This window comes from Lissotriton helveticus, chromosome 9, assembly GCF_964261635.1.
Source record: "Lissotriton helveticus chromosome 9, aLisHel1.1, whole genome shotgun sequence".
Taxonomy (NCBI): domain Eukaryota; kingdom Metazoa; phylum Chordata; class Amphibia; order Caudata; family Salamandridae; genus Lissotriton; species Lissotriton helveticus.
The window spans coordinates 1,168,018,834-1,168,038,270 of record NC_136070.1 but is presented as its reverse complement, the minus strand read 5'-3'; the positions used below and the strand labels follow the sequence as shown (position 1 = coordinate 1,168,038,270).

General features: G+C 43.8%; 1 protein-coding gene across 1 annotated transcript in view; it reads right to left on the bottom strand.

Moving 5' to 3' along the window:
• LOC144783387 (uncharacterized) overlaps positions 1 to 18,340 on the bottom strand; it is a 166,045-nt gene extending 147,705 nt beyond the window's left edge. Inside the window, exon 1 of the mRNA XM_078662385.1 lies at positions 18,245 to 18,340. Within this exon, the coding sequence (XP_078518511.1) occupies positions 18,245 to 18,266 (22 nt within the window). The 5' untranslated portion in view covers positions 18,267 to 18,340. The remainder of the gene's footprint in view (positions 1 to 18,244) is intronic.
• Between the last annotated feature and the right edge of the window lie 1,097 nt (positions 18,341 to 19,437).

The window sequence follows — 19,437 nt, the reverse complement described above, 5'->3', positions numbered from 1 at the left end:
GATGATGGAAGCGCCCGATACGAAGATGATGGAAGCAACCGGACATCCGAAGATCCACTACAGGAACCCGAAAACTGACAGGTTGCACAGCTCAAAGACTATCGCTCTTCTTATCACTCTTCTCTTTTGCCTCCTCCTCATGACTACCTTCTGGATCGTGGAAGAGAACGCACCGGCTCATAAGACATTTCTAACGACTGCACAGCCTACCACCATGAAAGAACACTACCTGGTCTCTCTTTCACCTCAAATCCAAGAAAGGCGTAAGGAGTTCTGGAACAACTCCTTCGTACAATTGCTGCACCAACACAACCTTGCTGCAAATGCCACGAATTGCTGGATCTGTGGGTTGATACCACATGCCACCGGACATTCCATTCCCTTCATCCCTTCACCTTTCTCTGTTCATGGCTCCTGCCTTGCTTGGCTGATCCTCTTGCAAGAGAGCTACAGAGACAATGCCACTTCCAGCAGAACTATGGCCCGTTTCTTTCATGAGGTCTGGCAGAACAAAACTAAGAAAAATACTGCACCCTTCTGCCCACGGACCTCCAATGATTCTATCCATATGGACATCCCCGTCAATGAACGGATTGAAATGCAGGTATTTAACAATCCGACCAGACCCACTTTCTCCTACCACCGTAAACGAACAGCTGCCACCCTGACTGTGGCCCTATCTGTCATCAACGTCACAGGCCTTATGTGCATCGAAGGGCTTGGGACACAGCTGGTAGGCCGCAGCACTTGCCACATCAGCCGAACCTTGGACTCCATCGATCCACCCTCTTTCGTCTCCTCACCGAACATGTACTTTGTTTGTGGTACAAAGGCCTACACCTGGCTCCCCAAAGGCTGGGGGGGCGCCTGTTATATTGCCTTCGTCCTTCCTCCGACCTATGTGGCTCCAGCAAACCATCACAGACACAAACGAGCCAAGGACATTGAACGAGCCGACTCTACTGGAGCACAGTTCCTCGATGCAATTAAGGGACTTGTTCCACTCTGGGGCCCGATGGCGAATAGCCGTGCCATCCGACATTTGACCCAGGCAGTTGAAACAACCATGAACATTACAGCTGGCATCCTCACAAATAACACAGCCGAGCTTCAAGCGGTCCGCTTGGTGGCTCTTCAGAACCGCCTAGTTCTAGATGTGGTTCTAGCAGATCGTGGAGGAGCATGCCGCATCATTGGGTCCAGCTGCTGCACCTACGTACCGGACAATTCACCCTCAGTGTACAAAGCCATCGAACATCTCCACAGACTTTCCTCCGAGGTTCATCAGGAACAAGAAGAATGGTCACTCGGGAGTTGGTTCTGGAGTACAATAAAAGACTGGGGGTGGAGGTTGTTTATGATTATCCTGATACCGATCATTGTAATTTGTGGCTTTTGCCTGGGCGTCCAATGTCTGCCACCTTTGTGTTCGCTTATTGCAACTTGCATCTGCCGCAAGACTCTGGACTTTGAAGCCGAACGCATGAAAGCCTTGTATGATGTAGAAGTCCGCAATATCATGGGGATTGACGTGAATTAAACAAGCTGGCTAGACATGTTGAAAAGGGAGGACTGTTAAAATGTAGATTACGGCATCAACAATATCGGCGCCACCTTGTCCCTTTTCCAACTTATGTGCGCGCGTAAGCAGCAGACATTTTGTGTGCCATGGCCTCTCTGCCCACTGCCGATAGCCAGCGCGTCTCTCTCCCTCTCTGACCCCGCAAGCATCCACCCCCTCCCCCGCGCTGACAGCCCACGTTCTCACATGCTTGGGACATCAACCACCCCTTCAGCACGGCCCCGCCTCGGAGCTACATCCCGTACCCGGCTAACACCTCCCTCCGTCCTTTTGATGATCACACATCCTTTGATGAACCCCCTTCCTCTGTGCCCGATTGTCCGGCCCGATCCCAGGCCATCACCTAGCCCTGCGGATGCAGTTTATTGCCCCTTACAGTAGGAAGCTGTCCCTCTTCGAAGAAATCTATGACTGATCAAAGCCCCCGCCCCATGAGATCCGATCAGCCGCCCACATTCTGGGAACCGGCGGAATGTCCTGGTGCACGATAGTCATCACCTACTGTGACCAGGGTGGGGACTTCTACTGTAAATATGTGTGGGAACAGGCCCAAAGTGAGGATTCCGAGGATGTCTTTCCGTACATCAAAGTATTGACAAAAATGTGTTTCATGTAATAAAGCAATAAACCCGTGTATAAGAGGCCAGGCCTCAAGGATGCGTTTAGAGCACCTCGAGAAGATACCCTGTTGTCTGATTTGACGTGTTCTTGTCGTGTATTTCTATAGGTTCTGATTCGATCCCCCTATTCCTGACCCTATTCTGGTTAAACTTACTAGCTAGTTAACTAACAGTCAGCCCATGAGGCAAGAAATCCCCCATGATGCAGATACCGTTATCTGACGCAGTCACACTACGGCACAGGAACGTGTTATCTGATTAGGTCATAACGCTTGAGATCTAATTAGACAAGCGATATTCCTCCAGCCCCTGATAAGGCATACGACGTTCTCATAACAAATCAAACCTATGACAACCTGGATAATCCGTGCGGCCATTGTTTTGATTTCACAGAGAACTTTAGTAAAGAATGTGCTAACGAGCAAGTCGTATGACATCTTTATTGACGTACCTATGTCCATCCTTACGTCAATCTCGGCACCTTTAAGGTATAAATATTGCCGACCTTGCCCTATGCAAACACACGCGTGGTGACAAGACGGAGCAGCCATACTTGCCGAAGCCGAGAGCAGAAGCAGACCCCGCAGGCAGCAGCCCCGCCTTCCTGACGCGCTGAGAGACGCGCTGCTATCTCAAGCCGAGAGACCCAGCACCGGCGCTTCTGGGCAGCCCTCGCAGGCAGCCTGGAATATCGAGAGCAGAGAAAGAGATACCATTCCTCATTCATCCTAAATTCCAGGTACAGAACTGAATAACCCCTCCTAGAGAATTCTTTAGTTATTCACTTGGCAAAAACAAACTTAAACTAAACTGTAACTTTCTATTCCCGCCCACGCATTAGACTTAGGTCAGGTACACGGGGTAGGCGTATTTAGAAACACCAGTTGAGTACGTTTAGTCAAATGTATATGTGTATGTAAATATATTTTAATCATTTTAAACATCATATGGCTCAGAAACCATATCAATGTTTTTACAGTATTATTTTATACTATTGCTTCTAATGTATGCACTTTACTTAACTATAAGTATTGCAATAATATCGATCCATTTCTCTTGTACGAGAAAAGAGACTGATCAATAAATAACATCTTTTATTGAACACGCCCGTCTCTTCCTTTTCTCTACATTCTGATGAGACTAAGAATGCACGTACTGACTGAGTAAAATAATTGCCTTGTGCTCACACGACTCTCGAGATTGACTCTTGATTAGGGGAGAGCAAAGTTGTCATGTTCTATGGTTGTCAGAAACTAAATCCCTTCTTGTCTAATCAGGGGAGTTCATCCTTCCTTGAACATTCGAGAAAGTTTCTAGCGAACTCCGAGCTTAGCTGGCAAACCCAAAAATTAAGTCTAGTTTCGACAGTAGTAGACCTAGTTAACGTCTGGCCTAGGCCTTTACTGCTGTAGGTACTATTCCAATGCGCAGAGCCTATTGGGAAAATAGGAGCTACACTACATGGCGCCCAACGTGTTTGGAAAGGGCGATAAAACTAACGTAAGACATTTAGAGTAACTCAGTCGTGCTTTCTCACTCAGACCCCTTCTCCCAAATACTCCAAAGACGTCTGGAGTGGGTGAAAGGTTATTATATCCTCCAAAACCTCGCAGGAGGGAACTCCTATGTATGGTTCTTGGTCTAGTCAACGTTGAAGGATAAAACAGTTCCAAAATATTGTGCACCTAATCTCTGTTTCCATAAAGAAACCTGATCTGCAAATAAAAATAATACCATCCTGTCAGTAAAATGGGAGACAGTGATGGAGAAAGAGAGGCAATTAGATTAGCTACTGAAATAGCAGATGCTGATGCTACCATGCAAACAGCAGACCCGGATATAATACTCATCCAGGTCGCCAAAAGGAGATCTATAACCTTAAAACTTATAGAAAATGGACTGACACCTAGAGGTGGCACAGTCATATTCGTAATTGAGGCACACGAATATCGGCAGACAGAGGTATACTATACATGGATACATTTTCCAGCAGCAAATGCTGTAACAAAGTACTTCCACTATTACAAAGTAGAGGAACCTCCTGAAACGTACACTCCTTTCGAGGAGGTGGAAGTACCGCTCAAATTCCAAGAGCATTTGCTCTTATTTGATGGCGCCCTAAAACATAATAATCACATTACAAGGCTCGGTCCTTTAGGAAGACCAGGAGCAACGTGGCCGGTCTTAGCCGGATACACACCACATCCAGACATCGACGAGATGACTGCACCAGAGCTATTAATACAGCTAAAACAACTACTAAAAATTCACAGACAATTAGTTCAGTATGTAATGCGGACTTCAACAATTCAGCCAGCGATTAAAATTCCACAGCTGACCCCTCACCAGGGGAACACAAATAAAATCACACCACAGAACATCCAATCCTGCCTAGGTAAAGTTCCAGCTAAACGGGAACAGATACCATTCTGGTTGGCACAGAAAATCAACCAAATAGAGGCGGTGTTTCCTGACACCACCCCATTAGAAAAGCACAGGATTCTGACTATATGTCTCCCAATGGGAATCGCACCACACATTGAGGACTGTGACACTTGGGGTACGGTCTTTGCTTCAATCTACACAAAAACGCACGGTGTTCCATCCATTTCGGTAATACCAGATGTGCTAAAACAAATTCAAGATGAATACGGTCCAGAACCTGCTTTAACTCTTGGTATGAAATTACTGAAAGACTTCAAGCAGGTCTCGGCTATATTACTAGCCAACATAAAGGGTGAAGCAGCAAACGTGGCGATCCGCCAGAGGTTAAAAGAGACAGATATAGCAGACCAACCAGCTGAAATTGCCAGAATCATAGAAAAATCCTATGAAGAACTAGGCAGAGATAGTCTAGGTGGAATACCAGTAAAACCGCAACTGACTACAAGTCCAGAAAAAATATTTTTTAATAATAATTCACCAAAAAAGAACTGGGATGGAAATAAACAATCCAATCCTAAAGAAAAGAAATTCCAGTCCAGAGGAAGGTCTCCTAGGCGAAGAGAGAAATCTCCAAACCCGAGACAAAGGTCACCTCAGAGTGAACCCTCTGGGAATAGATATAACCTTAGAAATAGGGATAATATTAAAAAACCTGATAGATATCAAGACATTGATACACGTCCGTCTCAATCTTTTCAGAATTCCTCGCAGAAATCGGAAAGAAGAGGACGATCAGAAGAGCACGCCAAGTCCAAAGACAAGGAACCTGCTCAACTGAAAAAGAAATCACAATTTCCAAAAAAGAAGGTAGTCAGTATCAAGGTAGTTAACAATGCCGAGAATACTGAGGACACAACTGAAAAACGGAGAATGGGCTCAGACAATGCTAGACAGCGCAGCAGAGGTGAGCATAGCTCGCAAAGTCCTTATGAATCATCTGGAGACAGTGGACACGAATGAATACCTTCAAGTGGAAACTGCAGATACCAGAGTTAGCAAGCCCCACAAAATATACGAGATAACATTACGTATAGAGGGAGATAAGACTAGGAAAATAAGGGGACTATTTTGGGATAACCTATCCAAGGGCTATGACATCCTTCTAGCTGAAAAAGACTGGCCACCGGAGTTTGTCAGGGAGTGCCCTCATGGCGAAGAAGTAATTATGCCTGCCTTCTCGAATCAAATACCGATTCATAAAAAATACACACTTGCTAGAAAGTGGGCAGTGGCCTTAGCACCTGCTTTATATAAAAATCACGTAGGATGGGATGAGGATTCTCCTCCTCACAAAGTCCAGTTAAAATCACAACCTACTGCACAAAGGCAGTACCCAATTAAGCAAGAAGCTAAAAAACAAGTAAATGAAATACTAGATCAGCTAGAATACCAGGGGGTGATTGAAACTTGCACCTCACAAATGAACAATCCTTTGTTTCCGGTCTCCAAACCAGACAATTCGTACCGTCTAGTTTTGGATTACCGACACCTTAACACATGTTGCAAAACTTTTGCAGTGCAAAACTCACACAGTGCTGCACTAATGAATAACATAGTGCGCAAAAAATACAAAACAACCTTGGACATCTCCAACGGATTCTTTTGTCAAAACATAGCACCAGAGAGCAGATATTTAACTGCATTTTCAGTAAATGGCACTCAAAAACAATTCTGTCGGTTAGCCCAGGGGTACAAGAACAGCCCGGGGGTATTCTCAGCGAGAGTAACAGAATTACTACAACTATATGATGATGAAGCATTATCTTATGTCGATGACATTTACTTAACAGATGATGACTTCGAGACTCACTTGAAAAGAGTGAACACCATAATACTTGGTTTCGCTGCAGAGGGTTACAAATTCAACTTCAAAAAGTCCAGAATTGCCCATCTGACGGTCCTATTCTTAGGATATGAGTTATCAAGTGAAGGCAAAAGCCTGGCAGACAATTTCCTAGAGAAATGTGCCGTAATCCAAGCTCCTAAAACACTAAAAAACCTACAGTCAATTCTAGGCTTCCTAAATTTCGGAAGAACTTACATTGCAAATTACGCAGAAAGGGTCAAACCCCTTTACGATCTAATTAAACCAGACTTTAAAAGATCCAGTTGGACTCAAGCACACACAGAAATTTTGAGATCCTTACAAACAGACATGCTAATTAAAACAAAATTAGAAACCCGTGATAATACACGCAACCTTGTGATCCGAGTCATCCCAGGGAGATACGGATTCACATACCTAACCTCTAATGAGGGAGATAAGGTACCAATTGCATTCAAATCACATTTGTACACAAAAGCTGAACAGAGATTCAACAACAAAGGAAAAATTGTTCAAGCAGTTCAAACCGCAATAGCTAGAGAAAAAGACATAGCTGACGGTAGACATATCACAGTCAGAACAGCAGAATCAGCCTTTGAGGCATTAACAACACCGTGTACTTTACCAACAACAACATTGGATCCAGAATGGTTACAATGGGTAAATTCAATCACAACGGACAAAGTATATTACTTCTTTGATCCAGAACTAGAAGAATTAAAAAATCTAAAATATGAAAAAACGTATCCTCTGCCAATCGACATTCTGCCTCTACGACATTACGCCTGTGTAATCTATACAGACGGACATGCTCAACCCTCCGTTTGGGGAGAACATGCATACAATCCCACATGTGAGATTACAAAAGAAGTGTGGCACGGAGGTAAACTAAGACCTCTATTAACAAAATCACACTCAGTAGAAACTAATTCAGAACTACAAACTGAAATATTAGCTTTGAAAATGGCGCTAGATAATGCGGATCGCGAATTCCCGACACTTATAGTGTCAGATTCATATTTCTGCGTCAAAGCATATAACAAGGATTTGCAGACCTGGATTCAGAATGATTACAAAGATGACACGGATGCACCAATAAAGCAGAGACTGCTCTGGGAACAGGTAGCTCTTTTGAAAAAAGAACTACCAAAGACTCACGTGACACACTCACTGAGTCACCAGCGTGATGGCGTTCACGTTGTAGGGAATTCATTGGCTGAAACAGCCGCAGCGGCAGCCAGTAAACCGGCTCCCGTAGATCGAAAAAAGCGTACATTAAAATACATTGACGGCGAAACAGTGCTGGCAGTAAAAACGTCATCAAAAGGCGACTGCTCGGCGTTACCGATCAACTATCCACTCAATTACACATACATCATAGATGCAAACTCCATTCCTTTTGCTCGAATCCCTGGAGTGGGGGATAGAGTGATTCCAAACATGGACAGGAGACACTTGTTAATCGCAGACGCACACATGGGCGAGGGTCTCAGACACCTTAAATTGAAAGATTCTCTGGAAGAATTACAATCACGGTACTGGTGGCCAGGCATGAGCCTGCACTACACCATGTTTGTAAAAAACTGCCCAAACTGCAACAGAGATCGCAGTGGGGAGAGAAGCAGTTTAATACCTCGTCGTATCAAGGCAGATAACATCACCACTAAAAAGAATGGCTTGCGATTAACATATACAGGCTAGTTCCCACTTATAATGTAGATCCACAGCACTCGGCTGACGTCCGGACTGTTATACAAGATTTGCGAGTCTAAATGGCATATACGCTAAGAGCATGCTACGTTCGACCATTTTTTTTTTCTTTTTCTCAGGCAATCCAGCCTGGGGGGGGGAAAGAATGGCCAAATGAGCACAGCCCAGCGGGAATCTTCTCACTTCCTTCCTGAGGGTATGGGATGGTGTAAAGAAAAAACCAAGACAGAAAGCAATCTATAATAGAAAGGATATTAAGTTCGGGAGCTGGGTGGGTCAAACATCTAATAAGTGTCCAACGTAGTCTAAATAACTTGCCAAGAAATTCTCTGAAGGGATTCAGTCCGTACGAATTATTATTCGGAACTAGGATGTTGATCTCTGACCTTGATAGTCAGACTTCAGTGGTAACAGAAAAAAGCTTTGATGTCAAAGACCGTTTGGCTATTTTGCAGGACTTAAACAAAACAAGAAAAGACCTGAGCAACATACAGTTGAAAGAACAGCCAACGACCACTGAAGAATCACCACCTGTCCCAGCAAGACCTGTCTGGATTCCAAAAGTCGGGGATCTAGTCAGGGAGAAGATCGCGGTAAAGAAGGAATTTGGGCCTTCTTACAGAAAAGCAGTTCCTGTATTGTCTGTCAACGGGACAAGATCAGTTGTACTACCGCCACTTGCTGGAAAAAAGGAGAACCGAGTTGTATCCATCGACCTGGTAAAACCACAACATGTGGCCGATAACCAACAGTAGGCCAAGTGGACTCCCAATAAGTAGCAGAACACCAAGGTTTGCTACCAGTACAGAGGTCCTATCAAAGAGGCTCATCACATTCGAAACGCCTACAGAAGAACAACAAGGACTATGCAACAATGCAATAGAACTTAGACCTCTGAAAACCCAAATAAAGACATTTAGCAGAGACACACCAATCTATACAGAAGTACCAAGTGAAAATGCAAGAAACAAAAATCCTGAACCAATTGAAACAATTGACAGAACTGCATCCGGTTACTTCATCAACTTCGATGATTCCTCTGAAGGCTTCAGCGAACAAAAGACACAGCCATCATCAAAATCCTTTAAAGACAAAGCGAAGGAACTTTTGAAACAACTGAAAGAAACATATCTAGTTTCTCCATGGATTGAATTTTGGGTGGGTTTTGGTGCATTTATCCTCATACTTTGGCTCATCATGGTATTTACCTTGGGACGCTTCATTGAGGGAAAATATGCTAAAATGGACACAGCAAGTCAGAACATCAACTTGGTCCTCAAACCACACACATCTTCACACGTCGAGAAAAGAGAACTTTCTTCAGAACTTTCTTCAGCCAACTTCACAGCAATTCCAATATCTGGTGGGGTAGCCTGGGACAACACTGACTATGAAATTTATGGTCCGGTCGAGATCCTGAAATATCCACACCAAATCAAGATCTCCTTGAGTGACTTTGCAAAACCAAACTCATTTGCTGATGATTGGGACTTTGAAAGTATAAACAATATGATGTCTGACTTAGTAATGTCTGCTAAATTTACAAAACATGATTATTTGCAGGGTTCTACAAATTATGACAGCATGTACTGCTATAACCATTATGGTAACCATTTCTTGCATAAATCTGCACAACCTAGAAATGTTTTAAATTTTAATCAATGGGAACATTGTGCTACACCTCCAAAAGGGAGCTCTAGAACCGTGTATGGCAAATATTCATATTTTTCAGGTTTTAACATAACTAATGCTGAAACATTTTATTACAAATTGTCAAACAAGACAGGGATGAAAACCATGATAACCAACACAAAATTGATATATTCAGATTCTTTCTTTGAAAAAATGAATACTTTTGGATTTGATTATTGGGACAAACATGTTGATTTGAAAAGTGTTTGGGGTACAAAAGAATGGCAAGTACAGGGTATAGAAGCTTTGTTTAGAGCCTGCATGATCCCAGAACAAATGATATTTTTAAATGACACCGTTCAACAAACCACCTGTCTTGGCTTAGCCAAAATCAAAGATTTAAATAACCCGTCTATTCCAAAGCCAACAATGTTTAGCAATAACTCTGAAACAGATGAAGAAATAGACATAAACCATATACTTAACCAAAACAGAACACATCCTGATTGGAAACAATGGTTGATCTGGCCCACAGATACAAATAACTGTCAAGATAGATTCCTGAATAAAACACAGGGTTTCAAAATGAACAGGCCAGACCCTAGATATCCCCAAAGACATCACCCAGGGATAATAACAACCTACAGTGTGGGCAAATTATGCCTTCAATGGCTACAAACTTCCACACTGCCTGAAATTAAGCAACACCTAACTTTACTTACTGATGGTGCTGACTTGCGTGATTTCATAATGGGACCACGCAAACAGCGTCAAAAGCGTTTCATAGCAGCCTCTGTATATGCAGCATACAATGAGGCCTGGAAGGTTACTCAAATTGAGACAGCAGAAAGAATACGGGAAATTGACCGTATTAATTTGGAAAAATCACTTTCTGTAGTGGACAATGGGTTAATGACTCTGTCCTCCAGAATTTTTTCATTGGACAGCATTGTGTCTTCAGCAATCGATATATTATCGCAAGACTTACTGTTATTACAACATGGTCAGTCACAATTGCGTTCTATTGTACAGCTTGGCTGGACGTTACAAAATCTGCGTTCAGGCTATGTGCCTTGGCGTTTAATCAACACAACGTCACTATTTCAAATCTTTAACCTTACTGATAGACAAATCGGTATGGCGCAGAAGGGTGCTGATTATACAATCTTGAGCATTGAAAAACTAGAAAGATTACCGTTGACAATGTCAGAACGACCTGTCAGTGAATGGATAATCCACGGAATCATAAATATTCCAATCTCAACCTTCAGGTTTCAATACTGCCAAAAATATATACAGGCTGGCATGTACGAGAAATTGGGAAAGGGGTACCTTAAAACAACATGGAACCTGCCCTATTCACATGCATGTATCAGTAACAAAGGACAGAAAGTGTTTCTTAGTGGCATCAATTGTGCTATGTCACTAAGCGGCACGCTTCTGTGTAACGGTATTAGTTTGCACGGAGCCTGTGAAGGGAATTCATACAACCTTTCATGTCACCAGCAAGGCGCACCTGCAACTGAAATAGAACCATTCTTTCAAAGACTCTATAATGGGAGTTACATTCTTATTGTAGACCGCAGATGCTGTAGTCTTATGCCCGGGACTCCTTATCTCGTCACTACGACGGCGAAGGTCAAGTGCTGTGGACGTTCTTTGTTCCCCAGCTCCTTTCCAGACAGGGAGGCGAGGGCATGGCCCAGTTTGAAAATTACTTCTATTCGAATAGACACTTTAAGCAGAATGAAAACAGTGCTTCTTCAGACGCCTACAAGGCTCACGTCATCTAAAGAAACGTATGATCTACAAGTCGCAAGGACGACTGCAGAGATACATACATTATTATCAACTAATTCCCCCGTACATTTCGCGGAAATCCTGAGCGAAATCTTAAATATTTCTGATACCACAGGGGTCTCAAAGGTATTTAAGACAGTATTTTCGATGGCATTAACACCATTCAAAGCCATACTGGGTATTTTTCCAGACTTCGTCCATTCGATTTTTGGCGGACTTCCCCTGATCCTAGGACTAATTGCAGGAATCCTATTCCTAGTCCTTATTTTTCGTTATGGCAACCCATGTCACAGATCAAACTCTCGCGACAATGGAAGATACGATCCTAGCCATTGGATACCGGGACCGGATATCAAAAATCCTGGGACTATCCCGGCTTAGAGACCTAAACATGACTTGGTTTCTATCATTTCGACCAATGTGGCAAAGGTGTGTTTTACCTGTACTAAGGTGTCTGCTATGCGGAGAAGAATGCGTGTTAGACACCTGTCTGACGCTACAATCGGATGCGCCGGTGGATGCAGATACACTGTTGGTTCCTACCAAGGTTTACGCACTGTGCTGCCCTCAAAGGCTGCCAATTCTGATGACGGCATTCCTGGAATCTTCACCACTGCGATTGAAGAGTAGTGAAGTTCAAGATGAAAGCAGCATCGAACAGGTACGACCTTCTGTCAGCAATGCAAATCAGAATGTCAATGGAGACAATCATGCGCATGAATGCATGGTTACCCCTATTTCCGACTTAGAGGAACTTTCCCATGAAGCTGTTGACAGTTTTTTCGAAAGCCTGAATGATATGATGTTCTCTCCGGAACAGAAATAGAGACTTTTGAGTAAACTCGCACACGGCGTTCCCTGAATCCGGCCTTCAACTTTAAAAATAAAGTCACATGAACAATTACAATCCAGTTCACGGACAGCAACTTTTTTCAGCAAGCCCCTAAAATATTTTTATATATTTTTTCCCGGGACACTGATTTTCTGCTTAAAGTAAGAGACTATTCCTAGAGAACTAAGATTTCTATTTTAGATACTTTATAGACTTTATAGACTTTAGCTGCCCGCTGGTATGTTCGCAATAGATTTTATGTGATGAAATGGTTTCGACTTTTTTTCTGTATAGCCATATTAAGAGCCATTTCATGTGTATTTCTCATATACCAACAATCAATAATGCATAACAATGCGTGTTCACTTTTGCATTTAATTCATAGCTTAAGTGCATACAATATATATGACTGCAATTTTTCAGTATATTTGAAAATTCCGAAATGCATTTATGTATTTTGGGGTGGTAAGGTATACACTATACTCTATAGTATGTTGTACTATGTTATACTATGCATAGATTAGTAGATATGACCATAGTTAGCGTGGAGTGGGTGTCGTGTATTTCTATAGGTTCTGATTCGATCCCCCTATTCCTGACCCTATTCTGGTTAAACTTACTAGCTAGTTAACTAACAGTCAGCCCATGAGGCAAGAAATCCCCCATGATGCAGATACCGTTATCTGACGCAGTCACACTACGGCACAGGAACGTGTTATCTGATTAGGTCATAACGCTTGAGATCTAATTAGACAAGCGATATTCCTCCAGCCCCTGATAAGGCATACGACGTTCTCATAACAAATCAAACCTATGACAACCTGGATAATCCGTGCGGCCATTGTTTTGATTTCACAGAGAACTTTAGTAAAGAATGTGCTAACGAGCAAGTCGTATGACATCTTTATTGACGTACCTATGTCCATCCTTACGTCAATCTCGGCACCTTTAAGGTATAAATATTGCCGACCTTGCCCTATGCAAACACACGCGTGGTGACAAGACGGAGCAGCCATACTTGCCGAAGCCGAGAGCAGAAGCAGACCCCGCAGGCAGCAGCCCCGCCTTCCTGACGCGCTGAGAGACGCGCTGCTATCTCAAGCCGAGAGACCCAGCACCGGCGCTTCTGGGCAGCCCTCGCAGGCAGCCTGGAATATCGAGAGCAGAGAAAGAGATACCATTCCTCATTCATCCTAAATTCCAGGTACAGAACTGAATAACCCCTCCTAGAGAATTCTTTAGTTATTCACTTGGCAAAAACAAACTTAAACTAAACTGTAACTTTCTATTCCCGCCCACGCATTAGACTTAGGTCAGGTACACGGGGTAGGCGTATTTAGAAACACCAGTTGAGTACGTTTAGTCAAATGTATATGTGTATGTAAATATATTTTAATCATTTTAAACATCATATGGCTCAGAAACCATATCAATGTTTTTACAGTATTATTTTATACTATTGCTTCTAATGTATGCACTTTACTTAACTATAAGTATTGCAATAATATCGATCCATTTCTCTTGTACGAGAAAAGAGACTGATCAATAAATAACATCTTTTATTGAACACGCCCGTCTCTTCCTTTTCTCTACATTCTGATGAGACTAAGAATGCACGTACTGACTGAGTAAAATAATTGCCTTGTGCTCACACGACTCTCGAGATTGACTCTTGATTAGGGGAGAGCAAAGTTGTCATGTTCTATGGTTGTCAGAAACTAAATCCCTTCTTGTCTAATCAGGGGAGTTCATCCTTCCTTGAACATTCGAGAAAGTTTCTAGCGAACTCTGAGCTTAGCTGGCAAACCCAAAAATTAAGTCTAGTTTCGACAGTAGTAGACCTAGTTAACGTCTGGCCTAGGCCTTTACTGCTGTAGGTACTATTCCAATGCGCAGAGCCTATTGGGAAAATAGGAGCTACACTACATTCTGCTCCGTCGGAATAAACTCCTGTTTCCTGTCTTCCAGTCTCCAGTGCCTGCCTCTTTATTTGGTAAACCTTGAGTTGGGTGAGAGGCGGCTAACGCCGGGCAAACCTTGAAAAGGGGTAATCGACCTGATCTGCCTGACCCTTTTTTCGACACACCAAGCCCCATCCTTTTTAGTTTGGTACTCTTTATTGAAAATTCTCAGACTCGCACCCTGTGAACATGGAGTAAGCTGTGCCTCTGCTCCCACCCTGCAGAACAGTCATAACCAGGGGCACTGGAACTATGTAGTTGTGCAGCCAGGACAATCGCATAATAGATTTGCTGCATGATCTGCAGATTTTAACAAAACAATTTTATTTTCTACCTCAAAGGGTAGAAAATATACAAAAAATGCAGTGACACGTGTTGCCGCACAGTGAAAGGCCCTTTGCAACGCTGGACTGGCCACCTTTCAGTTGCTTATTGCTATTTGGGTATTAAACTGGTACCATTGAGGTGAAGCCGATGCTCATACAGTGTTCCAAAGTAAAAAAAAAAAAAAAAAAAAAAGTACAATGAAATGCTGCAATATTAAAAAAAATGTGCTACATAATTTGGCTTTTCTTGTTGCGTAATTTACTGGACCCTACTACATAATTTGGCCCTCTCTTGTCACATAATTCTAGTGACCCTGACATAACAAATACCTCCCAGAAAGCAATGTTGAAAGCTTGTACAAACAAACGATACAAGTAAATGCATATTAAGTGGTTAATCACCACATAGTCTTAACAATCCGGTCTGTAAACAGTGATGTATACTAAAAAATAAATAAATAAAAATAAAAAAAAGAATAATTTTAAAGTACGATACTATCAGGCAAAAAGTCAGGCTAGATGGTTCACATTGCTTATTGTGCCCTATTGTAGAAATGTGGATCTTTAGTTGGCAGTGGATTGCACTCTGTCCAAGTACGACAATTATTCTAGTCAGGGTAAGGGAGTTACAGACGCTAGATAACCCCCGGCTCATCCCTATGGTAGCTTGGCATGAGCAGTCAGGCTTACCTCAGAGGGACTGTGTAAAGATTTTGCACATAAAACACACGGTAACAGTGAAAACACCACACCAGTTTAGAAAAATATCAAATTTATCTGTGTAAAACAAGACCAAAATGACAAAAATCCAACATACAGAAATCAAGATATCACTTTAAAAAAAGGTTCAAAACAATTCAGTCCATAGGAAACTACAGACGTGTCATTTTTATCACAACGTACCTGGGATGCGTCAAAATCAAAGACGACAACAAGCGCTGGGGAGATGAGGAGCCAAAAAAGCAAAGTGATGTGTTGGTCCCTTACTGCGAGGGGAGGTGATGCGTCGGTTCCTTACGGCGAGGGCAGGCCATGCCTCGGTTCCTTACAGCGAGGGCAGGCCATGCCTCGGTTCCTTACAGCGAGGGCAGGCCATGCCTCGGTTCCTTACAGCGAGGTCAGGCCATGCCTCGGTTCCTTACAGCGAGGTCAGGCCATGCCTCGGTTCCTTACAGCGAGGGGAGGTGATGCCTCAGTTTCCAGACTAGCTGCCTCGATTCCTTACTGCTGGACAACAATGAAGAACTTGGCGCGAGGTGCGATGCTTTAAAAATCCAGACGAGTTCTGTTGATTTGGCAAAACAGGCGCTGCATCGATTTTCCAGCCCCAAACAAGGTGTTGCATCAATTTCTTCAGCCACAATTTCTTTAGTGCCTGTGTTGGTATCGGAGCACATGCCACTGACATTGGGTCACTGAGCTCTGGACTTGGGCTGCAGTGATCTTTCAGCCGCACAGCAGGCAGCTGCGTCACTTCTTTATCTGCACTGCCGTGATGCATTGATTTTTCAACTGCACGGCATTGCTGCAGTGGGAACACAAGTGCTGAAGGTCGATGTGTGGATTTTCTTCAGTCCTTTTCAGCAAAACCGCCTCCATGGGCCCAGAACTGGAATTGGCACCACTTGGCAGGTCAGAACTCCCATCAGAGGAGTTCAGGGGCTGCAGATGAAGTTTGTTATGGTCTTGAGACTTCTTTACAGGAAGCAAGCACACACAATCCGTTGAAGAAAATGGACCAAGCAGGATACAGAAAGCAAAGTCCAGTCCTTTCAGTGCCCAAGACAAAAGCAGCAAGCCAGCAGAACACAGCAACACACAGAGAGGAAGTTCCTCCTCATACAGCTTATCCAGCTCATCTTGGCAGATGTTGGAAGACCTCAAGGAGTTTTGTCATGCCAGAGTCCTTAGTCCAGAAGTGTTTTGAACTGATGGGGTGACAGCTCCAGTACCAGTTTCTGCCTTTGAAGTGGGCAAACTTTAAAAGGAAAGTCTTTGTAGTGCACAAGACGCTGCCTTTCCCTGACCTGGCTCCAGGCACACTTCAGGAGTTGCAGACAGCTTTGTGTGAAGAGAGGCACAGCCCTAGTCAGATGTCAGTGGCCACACGTCCTTTAGAAAGGGGCACACAGTGCGGCTAGTTGCACGGCCGGTTTTGAATTGGTCGAGTGAGAGACGCAAGCATGACGTTTCAGGAGTAGATTTCAGCTGCCGCGCAGTGCTAACTTTTCATCTGATGCTTGATTGGTGACGCTGCTAAATGGGAATCAGGTTTCACAGATTCTCTGAGCCAGGCATTTGCTGCAATGGACTGTGGGTCCACCTGCAGCAGTTTTGGGTGGTAGCACATACCCCTAAACTGGCTACCTAGCATACAGTCTTCTACAGATGCGCCTAGAACGCCCTACGGTGCCCAGTGGCGTAACGAACCTTGAGGGGGCCTCCCTGCAGGGTACGTGAAGGGGCCCCCTCCGGACTCAATCTAGAGCTCCCCAGCAGAAGTGTGGTGCTGACGGGGCCCCCTGGAGGGTGAGGGCCCCGCACCACGGGGGCTGCAGGGGCCCGTGTTACGCCCCTGACGGCGTCTATAAATGTGAACCCATTTCTCAGAGTTAAATTGGTGCATTTGAATATCAAAAACACACACAAGACCTGCAAGTCACCCTTACTCAACCGCAACCCTTAAGTTTTCAGCTGTATTAGTTCAGTTTCAAGAAACCAAGACTACAACCCCCAGAATGCGCAGTTTTGTTAAAGGAAAGATGGGTCAGGAAACGCGTGTACCAGTAACCCACGCAGAGTAGAATACTAATCATGAGATAAAATAACAATTAACGTGGTTTGAACGTTAGAAACTCCATGACCTAGGAGAGCAAGACACACTTTGCATCCTTTTCATATAACTCGTTTAGTCGTCAGACACCTTCAGAAGATCGAAAGAATGCCTGGTTTGATACCAATGCCCAAAATGTAAGCCACCCCCTCCCTCCACACCATTACGGCGCCATAACCAGTCCTGACCTTTTCATCTGCTAATCATTGTTTTATAGAAGCCATCGGATGTACGTGACTACTTCTGAAACCCAAAGCAGACGTCAGGCATCAAAAAGCCAGTTGTTGGGGATTGTTCGAGAAGCAGGACTAGGTAAGAGTTGCTTTTTTATACTCAAAACGGACCCAGTAAGGTGTGCTAGTCTAATGAGTCAAATGCAAATAAAAATAAAAAAAAAGAAGACTACAACTCCCAGAATTCATTTCGTTTCACGCGAAGGTTAGGGATTGGAAAAAGCTCAGCCATGGTGTGCCCTTTTGCACCTCCAGCTCAGACTTAGCCCTTTGCACATCGGCGAAGCATTTTGAAGAAACGTTTTAGGGCGGCCACACAAAACTCTGAAAGCGTGGGACAGGCAGTACTTTCGGGATGAAGGGCAATGTTCCTGAATCAAATGCATTACTTTGCTTGTCACTTCAAACGTACGATTCGACCGCCTCTTCCCTCTTGGGTACCTACCAATACGTTGAAAAATCTTCATCTTTAAAGCAAACCACCGTTAAAAGAAATGTGCTGCTCGGAAGGTATCCTAACTCTTTTCACATCAGAAAAAAACACCCCTCCTCGTTCTCGTTTTAAGATGGAGCACACCTGGGGAGCACGGCACAATCACCAAACGCTCAAAGAATAGTCGTTTCTGATTGGCCCAAACGGCTTCCTGCTACCCAATGGGCTCGCATGGATTTTTTAACCCCTAAATTTGATTCCATGGTAGCTTAAGAAAAAGCTCAACAATTATGGGAATGCACTTAAGGTTTGTTTGGAAATAAGGCCCACGAATAAATATGTGTCTCATTCGTCAGGTTTTCTTTCGACTATATTATATTGCAAGACTGACTACTGAGTACAAGGACGATTGTTCTCATTTCAGTCATGAAATTCGTTTTGGTACTTGTAGGCTGAAATGTGACTTCATAGAGTGTTTTGCATTTTATTGTATACTTTCTCTGTGCTTAACGAAGAGCATAGATGTCAACTAGCCATGAGCATGATTTTGAGCCAGCCTGCTTTTCTGCTTCCGCAGGTCTGTTATAGTGCATATAAGTCCAGTCCTGCCAAGTTTCCCTGTATAAAGTCTCACTAGCTGCTCTAATTCTTTCTTTGCATTCTGGGACTCGTAGCCTTGTTTATTCCATTACAAACCAGTACTATCAATTCAAAGGAAGCAAAAAAGGCGACTGGAATACATATTCATGCATAAACATGGGGAAACTTGTCAGCTATGTAAGTCCAGGCAAGCTTAGTGCTTTTGGTTAAAAAACACACAGTACTAGTTGATATGTCCCATTGAGCAGCTATGCAGATACCCATGGTGTATCTAAGCCTAGTTGTTTCTATGTTACATGTAGTCGTATATAAGGCATCTAGCATGAATACCTACACTAACGCCTTCCATGCTGGTGACGGAACCACTCCATCACCAGCTTTGGACGCGCTGTGCTGATGACGGAGTGGTTCCGTCACGGCCCTGCCGTCGCGCCTGCGTGGTGCGGATTTCGTGCCTGCGCGGCGCGTTCTATTGAGCGGGCGGGGACGTGATGGAACCACTCCGTCACAAGCACAGCGTGCTCATGACGGAGCGGTTCCGTCACGAGCATGGGAGCGCCGCGCGGCCCTCCCTCCCCCCTAGCGCTGCGGCGGAATTACCGCCG